General features: G+C 40.5%; 1 protein-coding gene across 1 annotated transcript; it reads left to right on the top strand.

Annotated features, from left to right (window-relative positions):
- The first annotated feature begins 7,431 nt into the window (after nt 1-7,431).
- Nucleotides 7,432-8,794, top strand: LOC145037908 (plant/protein). Its single transcript, XM_078986662.1, has 4 exons — nt 7,432-7,727; nt 7,813-8,076; nt 8,142-8,301; nt 8,421-8,794. The coding sequence occupies exons 1-4, from the start codon at nt 7,521-7,523 to the stop codon at nt 8,597-8,599; spliced, it is 810 nt and encodes a 269-aa protein (XP_078842788.1). The 5' UTR covers nt 7,432-7,520; the 3' UTR covers nt 8,600-8,794.
- The last annotated feature ends 1,332 nt before the right edge of the window (nt 8,795-10,126 follow it).

Raw genomic sequence — 10,126 nt, 5'->3', positions numbered from 1 at the left:
AAATACCTTGGATCTATGTTTTCTCTATTATACATGCAAATATGAACATCCAAGGTATTATCCTAAACTAGCATACAAAACTATCAATATAACAAGATAGAATACATACCTCTTTGATGGTGCTTGTCTTCATGAAGCTTGAGTGCCTAGTGCCCCAAGTGTGACACCTCAAATGGTTCACACAACACCATAAGCACTTGGAATAACTTAGAGAGAAATTAGAACACTTCATGAAATCGTCTAGCCCTCATACACACACATAGTGCCGATTTCTTTAGCCATGGGTTTCTTTTATATGGTGGCTATTAGGGTTACACCATGTAACTCATGACTTTACCCATTCCTTATGCTCCATGGATTTTAACCTCCATGGAGTATCCATGGGTCACCCCATGGACTTAGTCCAACATAAGGAATCTTGGATCACAAGCCCACATATATAAGAATGAATGATTTACACAATCAACCCATATATTTAATTAGTCTCCTTTTGATCACTTAATTAATTCCAAACTAATTCTTGATCAATACTAATTAAATAACCTTATTAATATATTAGAACTTATAATATATTAACAAACCTTAAGTGTTATTTCTCTCATTTTAGTCTATCCAAGTGCATGATGCCATGCAACCCAAATGGACCATGCCGGGTCGGGTCAAGTTTTACCAATTATAGTTATGGACTTAGACATTAATCCAACACTCCTAACTCATCACCGCCTCGATCTTTGCCGGATCGACCAATATCCCCTTCTGGTTAACGAGGTGCCCTAGGAACTGGACCTCCCGTAACCAAAAATCACACTTGGAGAATTTGGCGTAAAGCCTCTCCAATCTCAGAACTCCGAGGATCTCCCTCAAATGCTCCTCATGCTGCTCTCTGGATCTCGAATACACCAAGATATCATTGATGAATACGATCACCGAACGATCCAACATCGGTTTGCACACCCTGTTCATGAGATCCATAAACGCTGCTGGTGCATCGATGAGACCGAAGGGCATCACCACAAACTCGTAATGCCTATAACGAGTCCTGAAAGCTGTCTTCTGGATATCTTCATCCCGAACCCTCACCTGATGATATCCCGACCTCAAGTCTATCTTGGAGAACCAAGACGCTCCATGTAATTGATCGAACATATCGTCGATCCTCGGTAACAGATAACGGTTCTTGACCATCAACTTATTCAACTCCCGATTTTCAATACACATCTGGTGTGAACCATCCTTCTTCTTGACAAAAAGGATCGGTGCTCCCCAAGGTGAGCTACTCGGTCTGATGAACCCCTTTCCCAGCAGATCCTGAAGCTGCAAGGATAACTCCAGCATCTTGGGCGGCGCAAGGCGATAGGGTGCCTTAGCATAGGTGCCGCCCCTGGCATCAAGTCGATACGAAACTCCACCTGCCTCTCGGGAGGCACACCCGATAACTTCTCGGGGAAAATATCAACGAACTCACGCACAATCGGGACCTAATCAATCGAACTTGGCCTCCCAGCGGCCACTCGCGTGTCCATCACATAAGCTACAAATCCCCTACACCCCTACTACAAACTCTGCCTCGCCCTAGCAGCCGAACAAAATGCTGACTCAGGATGGGTACCTTCACCGTACACCATAAGTACTCCCCCACTAAGGTCTCGAATCGTCACCAGCTGACACTCGCAGTCTATAATAGCTCCAAATTGGCTCAACCAATCCATGCCCACTATGACACATACGTCCCCCATCGCAATCGAGACTAGATAGATCGGGAACCCCACACCGAAGATCTCAAGTCTACATCCTCGCATCACCTCCGTGGCATACACTGCTCGCTCGTTAGCTATAGAAACTCGCAGAGGTCAAATCAAGGCCTCTTGAAAAATACTGATATGACGACTAAAAGCTAAGGACACAAAAGATCGACTCGCTCCCGAGTCAAATAACACTAAGGTAGGTACATAATTCACAAGAAAAGTATCGGCCACAACGTCGGGTGCTGCGCAGACGTCCTCCACTATCAACTGGAAGGCCCTCCCACGAGCCTTTGGTGCCTTGGCCCTCACTGGCCGAACCTCGGTAGCCCTAGCCGCAAGCGCATGTCCCTATTGTAGCTGAGGGCACTCGGCCTTCCGATGGACGGTCTGGTTGCAATGGAAGAAAATAGAGAATCCCTTGGGGCAATCCATCGCGATATGCCCCTCCTTCCCTCACTTGTAGCATACCCCTGCCCCGCACGACCCCTCGTGACTCTTACCGCACTTCCCACAAGTGCGACCCTTCGCGCTTCCAGATCTCGAATTAGTGGGCTTAGCCTGCTTGGCTGCCGGCTGAGACTGAGCCGGCCGCCGATCCATCCTCTTTGACTCGGCCTCCTCCCTGGCTTGAGTCTCCAACTCAATTTCTCTCTTCCGGGCATTTGCCTGGAGCTCAGCAAATGTCTGGTAAGTCTATTTCGCCACAAACTCCCGAATATCTCTCCTTAGAACATTCAGATACCGACTCATACGAGCCTGCTCGGTAGACACCTGCTCAGGGCAAAACATCGCCCTCTCATGAAACTTCCTGGTAACAACTGTGACAGAATTAGTACCCTACTTTAGGGTCAAGAACTCCTAAATCAACCGTTCCCTCTCCATCGAGGGAACATAGTCGTCTCTGAACATGGCGGTGAAACTCTCCCAAGTCACCTCAGAAATCTCTGCCAGAGTGAAGCTTGCCGTCACGAACTTCCACCAATCCTTTGCTCCCAAGCGAAGTTGGTTCAGAGCGAACCGTACCCTCAAGTGCTCTGGATAAGAACACGTATAGAAACACCCCTCGATGTCAGAAATCCATCTCATCGCAGCAATTGGGTCCTGCATTCCATCGAACTCTCGTGGCTTCGTGTTGCTGAATTCCCGGAACAACAACGAGTCACCTCCCTGAGGTCTGGCAGCAGCAACAACAATAGTAGCTGTAGCAGCCGCAACCTCAGTCACTGCTGCATGCTGTTCGTCAAAGGTCTCAATCAATGTGGTCTTGATGTCCCCGAACATCTCTGGAATCTCAGCCCGGATGGCAGCAACCACCTCCTCATGAATCAATCGACGGATCTCCTCGTCGCTGACACCACTACTCCCAGTTGTGTGTCGTGTCCCAACCATGATGTCTCTGAAATACAACATAAAAATATCAGAGACTCGATTGAGCATGCTCGCACTCGATAACACAACCCTACTCGTCCTCGAATATCCAAAGGCTTCTTACATGGACTGATCCGGTGTCTTCAGTAGTACGGGCGCTATACTATCGACCACACCGCATCGACATTCACCCCAAGTCCTCTCCTTGGATCCCGGATCACAAGTACTCTACTCTCGCTATGCATTGGCTACCCTCCGATAGACCTCTCATTAGCTCCTAACTGATACCTACTCACTCTGAAGACATCCCATAGCAACAGTAATCTCCTAGGCTAAGGCATCACAAATCAGGCCACTCTAGTCTTAATATGAATACCTAGCCCACTCTAGCATGCATAACGTAAGGGTATTTTGGGGATTCACCGGGGCACTGGCTGACCGTACACACTAAACTACTCTTCTCTTTTTAAACCTTTTACTCTTTCAAAAACTTGTTTTATAAATAAAAATCTCTCAAATCCTCCGTTTTAGTTCAAATACGCCCGAAGGTGCATCCGAATCCCTCAAACCAAGGCTCTGATACCAACTTGTAACGACGAGATTTTCAAACATTTTTTTTTTCATTTTTCAACAACCATATTTTAAATATAAAACATTCTCAAAAAGTGTTTCACAATAGTTATTAATCAAACATGTCCCCAAGATCATAAATCAAATCTCCTCTCGGTATGTACGGTTCATGCCGGTGCTTTCCCACGGTCCTCGCTAGTACATGAAACACATAACACAACAAATGTAAGCATAAATGCTTAGTGAGTTCCCCAAAATACCACATACAACACATATGCCACTCGAGGCTACTGTACGACCCTCCGGTCGATGTGTCTCAGCGGGACCCTCCAGTCCCGTAGCTCGTTGGACCCTCCGGTCCGGTCTCTATCGTTGGACCCTCCGGTCCGATCTATACCATCATATATCATACATATATCACATAGCACACAACTCATTCGTAACACATAATCTCATACATAGCACATAGGACCCTCCAGTCAACATATAAATACCACTCTAGGTAACGTATAGTGAGAAGACTCACCTCGTGTAACTCGGTAACTCGGAAATCTCGGTCTCCATGAAATAGGATCTAGCCTCCGCCTAATCATACGGAAATAAACACTCGGAATCAACATAACTTCCAAGACTAGACCATTCCCTCTCTTAGCACTCTTAGGAGGGTAAAAGACCCTTTTACCCCTTTCAAGGCTCAAATACTCTAAAGTTAACCAAACCCTAAAAGTCAACAAAAGTCAACGGTCAACCCTTTGATCAAACTCGCCAAGTGCACAATTGTGACTCGGCGAGTTCAGTCATGAACTCACGTCCTCAAAACCCCGAATAACTCACTGAGCCACTTCCCCAACTCAGCGAGTTACCATCTGCGTAATGTGTGGGGGAAACTCATCCTACTCGACGAGTCTGTTCTTAGACTCGGCGAGTTCAAGCCATGCTCAAACTCAAATGACCTTCATAGGTCAGATCTGCTCCTCTAATCCATAGATCTAACCTCCCCAAGCTCAATAAACACGTAAAGGTTCGAACTTGATACACATGCAACGTCCAAATGACACTACTTGATGATTTGGTCCCAAATACAACACTCTAAGTTCATTTCTTCCATAACCCAATATAAAGTAAGATGGATAACCTTCTCTGGACCACTATGGGTCCAGATCTGAAGTCTAGACACGATAAGGGGCCTTATTCTCAATAAATCACCCAATAAAGGGCATAAAAACCCTAGATCCATGGATGCTTTAACAAAACAGAAAGAGGGTCGATTTCCTACCTCAAAGATGATGCCCTCTGCTTGAAATCCATACACATGCAACCTCCTTGGCCTCCTCCAAGATGGAATCAACTCCTTCTTGCAAAACAATCCCACAAAAGTCCAATAATGGCTTCTTCTCTCTCACAAACGCTTAAACACGATAAGGGTTTCTCTCAAGGGTCTGGTAGCCACAAATGGTGGCTATAACCTTTAAATATGTTTCAAACCCCGGGGATTAGGGTTTTATTAAACAGCGTGGACTCGCCGAGTCCGCCATTAAATCAACCATCCGCGCTCCTACTCAGCGAGTCTGAGCGCCTACTCGCCGAGTCTCTCTCCAAAAACTCAATATTAAAGCATAAATAAGATACCTGGGAGTCCGAATGTTACAGCATAATAGTCTTTTCTGTTTATTGAGGGAGCAAAAACACAAAGAAACTAGCTCAAAAGGAGCACTAATCCAAAAAAGCATTGGTTTAGACTACCCCCCCCCCCCCCCCCCCCCCCCAAAATGCATACCACATGGACCATTTTTGTAGTTTTGTCTGTTTTATATTTTAAATAATTATGCATGTCTGTACAAAGAACTTACATGCCCCTTTTGTGGTTGAAGAATGGACACGCCCCCTTTCTTTCAAAATCATTTTTTTAAAACAAATTACAAAATAACTAATAATGATATAAAGTTAACGATTTTTTTCAAGTTTTCATTTTATTCAAAAAGTTATCACAAAAAATAATCTGAATTTAAAATTTAAATCTCAAAAATCATAATTACAAATTTAACTCTACCAAAAAGTTAAAATACTTACGTTCAAGAAAACACAAAACATTCTTTTAAACCTATAAAATGTTAAAGAAGAAAAATCTTAAATTAAAAAAATATAAACACTAACCATTCCATGTCATCTCCGCTTCAGTCATCAATCTCTCGTAACATCAATAATAATTCTCCATTCTTAAATCGTTACTCTATGTAGACGTTGTCTCATTGTCTTGAGATCTCATCGGTTTTCATCTTGAACTCTCAACCTCTCGTTGTATGTAAGGTGCTGTTTGATTTTCTAAAGTAAAAATTCATAAAGTCTGCGGACCACCTCTGCAACCCTCTGCAGTAGAAGAGGTGGACCAAACGGCTGCAGACTATAATAAGAAGCGTGTTTGTTTTTTTAACATCTGCATACTGCTGCAGATATTAAAAAATTAAAATAAACTAATTTTATAAACCGAAAATAGCTTTTTAATACGTAAAATTTAATAATGTATAACATTTCGGTAAAAATTAATGATATTTCAGTAAAAAAGAATGATATTTCAACAAAAAATAAAGATATTTTCAGTAAAAAATAGTAATATTTCATCAAGAAATTATCATTATTGAATATAAAAAAAATGAAAAATAAATTCAATAAGAATAAACGAAAAAAAGGGGAAAAAATGTGAAATAAAATTTTAATAAAATATAATCAAAATTTCAGCAATAAAAAAAGAAGAAGAGGTTGGAAGAGGCAGTACAAGTGCTGCGCCAAACAGAGTACGTGCAGAGGTTTTTGATTCAGAAGATTTCTAAAAAACAAACAACTGCGAGATGAAAAGTGTTGCGCGTGTGCTGCGCCGCGCAGTAGTAAGAAGTTTGAAGATGTTTTTTTCCAAAAAACAAACAGCACCTAACTCTCTATTTCTTTATCACTTGCAAAATCTCTCTCTCTCTCTCTCTCTCTCTCTCTCTCTCTATATATATATATATATATATATATATATATATATATATATATATATATATATATATATATATATATATATATATATATCACACACCTTGGCTCTCTAGCTCTATATTTGACTATGTTTGTATGTAACTTTTATGCTTTAATTGTTCTTGAGTTTTTTGGGTTGTTGGTTTTATATATCTATTCCCATCGATGACTTGATTATTAACTTACTTGTTTAGGTTATTGTCTTTAACTTAGAATAGTTAATTCTGCCAAAGAAAATATGAAAATATAGATGTAAGCCCCTTGTTTAGGTTTTCGCAAATGACTTGTGTGAAAATATTCCCCAAATATGAATAAGAATAAGTTTTGAATTTTGAACACCTTAAATACTAAAATGATTTTAGCAGGCCATGCCAGTTTTTCACGGACGGCAAAGATAAATCTCAAATTTTTTGCTTAAATCTTGGAAAAGTAATAAATAAGATTAGCATTATTATTTCTTAAATAAATTCCATTAATTAAATACTCTTACGAACATGTTCAGAAGTATTTTACTTCTCTCATGAAACTCATTTCTCGATTTAAATAGAGTGATGTAGGAAGCCTTGTGTTTCTCCTAGACCCACATCACCAACATATAGAGAAACTCATTTCATGGTGGTAAATGATTCTTGTAGTAGGAGTGTGATGGAGTTTGCAAGGATAAAAAAGAACGTAACCCATATTAGCCAATCACAACGCGCCACGAGGGCATCATCCTATCTTCATCAGTCCTCGCATCTTCAAACTTCATATCCCTCTTCCCCGTGTACACTTGCAGTTTCTGGCTGACTGGCTGGAAAACCGACCGGGACACAGAGAAGTATGGCAGCCACACTCGCTTTTCTTCAAATCCCAACGATTCCCTCTAAATCATCATCACCTTCGCAATGCTTAATTCCATCCGTCGATTCCAGTAAAATACACGTCTCTAATCATCCGATCAATGCCCTCCACCTCCACCTTCACCACTTAAAATCGGTTTCTCTCCCTCTTTCAGCAGTCACATTACCCTTCTTTTTAAACCCACAGGCATGCCTCCGTTGAATTCCATTCAGTAAATTTCATATATTTCGTACTGCAATTTACTAATTAGGCTTCTTTCCGACACCAACAGGATGCATTTGCTGCTGGTGGCGAATATGGGATACTGGAGGGGAGATCACTCGCCTTGATTCACCCAATTGTGATGGGTGGTCTGTTCGTTTATACACTTTATGCTGGGTATTTGGGATGGCAATGGAGGAGGGTGCGAACAATTCAGGATGAGATAAACGAGTTGAAGAAGCAAGAGAAGCCTGTTCCCGTCACCCCCGAGGGAACCCCACTACAATCCACAACTCCTTCACCACTTCAAGCCAAAATTCAACAGCTTTCTGAGGTTTGCTCATCTAATTGTCTGCAATCCATGTAATCACGCTTCTTGCCCTAAATTCTCTCTCACAGGAAAGGAAGGAATTGATCAAGGGACAATATAAGGAAAAACATTTCAACGCAGGCTCGATCTTGCTTGCGTTTGGTGTGTTTGAATCCATTGGCGGCGGAGTCAACACCTATCTCAGGACCGGAAAGCTATTCCCGGGGCCCCATCTATACGCCGGTGCAGGTAACTTGTTGGTTGATTGATTGGTATCTTAGAAACAACAAACATAGGAAAATCATAATTAGGGCAACCAATTTTAGCGATGATAATGATTTTACTGATTTTGGGAGTATTTGGAACAGCAATAACGGTGCTTTGGGCTGCAGCTGCTGCTCTTGTTCCCCCTATGCAGAAAGGAAGTGAAACAGCTCGGAACCTTCATATTGCATTGAACGTACTAAATGTTCTTCTTTTCGTATCCCAGATCCCAACTGGATGGGATATTGTTCTTAAAGTGTTTGAGTTCACCAAATGGCCCTGATCTTACTTCATTCTTTCGCATTTCAATCACCAAATTTTAGATATCTTAATTAAGTGTATTGATAGTGTATACACTATACACTATACACTATTCACCACTATTGCAACAATAACATTTGCATTCCAAGTAAAGTGTGACTGAAAAATGAATACTGTATGTAGAAGATTACATATAAATGCTAGTTTTGTTCAAGTATTCAAATTTCCAAAGCTTTATATATAGAGCTTACACAACTGCACAATATGGATTATATAATAGTCATTGACATGAAAACACATTAAAGTGTTCGGTTTTGACTTTAAGTAACAATTTATCTTTTTTTTTTTTGGCCTTGTTAGACCATTTAACTCGAAATCTACATGTTTAAAAATACCATTTTATTTACAATGAGTACGTTTTAGTTAAAGTGTTGATGTGTACATTGACTTCAAACAGTCAAAGGTTTTCATAACCACATGGACTTTGACGTTGAAGAACCACCCCATATCTCCCCCACCACAACCTAGGTCCACCTCCTCCCACTACCACCATCATCGACACTTTATTGTGCTTTCATATCAATAAACCTAACATAAACCCTAATCTAAAAAAGAGCACATGAACCTGAGAAGTGAAACCTAGATCAAATGAGAAAAGTTGCAACTCTGAAAAAATAAACATTCGTTAGACAACCAATACCCTTCATCTTCAATGAATGTTTTGAATGGATGCTTCAAATTTTATTTTGCAAGTGATAATCCTTGCAAACCTAGATCAATCAATTCAATGTCGTCGCCTTTAGATTTCATCTTCTTGTATAAATCATCATCCCACATGTAGAGTCGAAAGTTGTAGTGAGTCATTGAAAGCTATGTCGTTAGGTTTCGTGTATGTAAATAGTGAAAGTTAAGTACCTTCGTTATCTTATCTATTTACAAGGCACTTTACGTTCGTATTTTATGTTCATTCATTGTATTTTTTTTTTGTTTCTGTGATGTACCCTATAAATAGGGTAGGTGCTTGGGTCTAGAGTAACAAACACTCTCATATTACACTTTGTACTCAAAACTTTTGTACTCTCTTCAGATGTAATCGGAGTTAAACAGATCTTCTTTAGATCTTGGTGTTCTTTATCTTATTCATAGATTCGATTGATACAAACATTATTTCAAACACTATACAATTGGTATAAGAACGAATTCACTTCTGTGATTGAAGAATTTGTGTTGCGTACTTTTTTTTTCAAAATTTTGAGTCGCTAATTCCGATTCATTTTTCTACAATTTGAAAACGCAAATTCTTCACTTAATTAATAAGCGATTAATTGATTATGCTACTGATTCGGTCAATCGACCTTATAATCATCACAATTATATTCTAGAAATTTCTCTTCTTCAAATCAAATCAAATGACTAATTTCAATGTGAACACGATGATGAACTACACAAATTTTCTTGGATCTGCAACAATGATTCCGATATTGATTCCCGAGTATTATGATTAGTTGGCTGGTTGGATGGAAGATTACCTAAATGGAATCGATGAAGA

The sequence above is a fragment of the Lactuca saligna genome, chromosome 3 (genome assembly GCF_052625555.1).
Source record: "Lactuca saligna cultivar CGN05327 chromosome 3, ASM5262555v1, whole genome shotgun sequence".
NCBI classification, from domain to species: domain Eukaryota; kingdom Viridiplantae; phylum Streptophyta; class Magnoliopsida; order Asterales; family Asteraceae; genus Lactuca; species Lactuca saligna.
The sequence above is the reverse complement of the archived record's forward strand: the minus strand, read 5'-3'. Positions and strand labels throughout refer to the sequence as shown.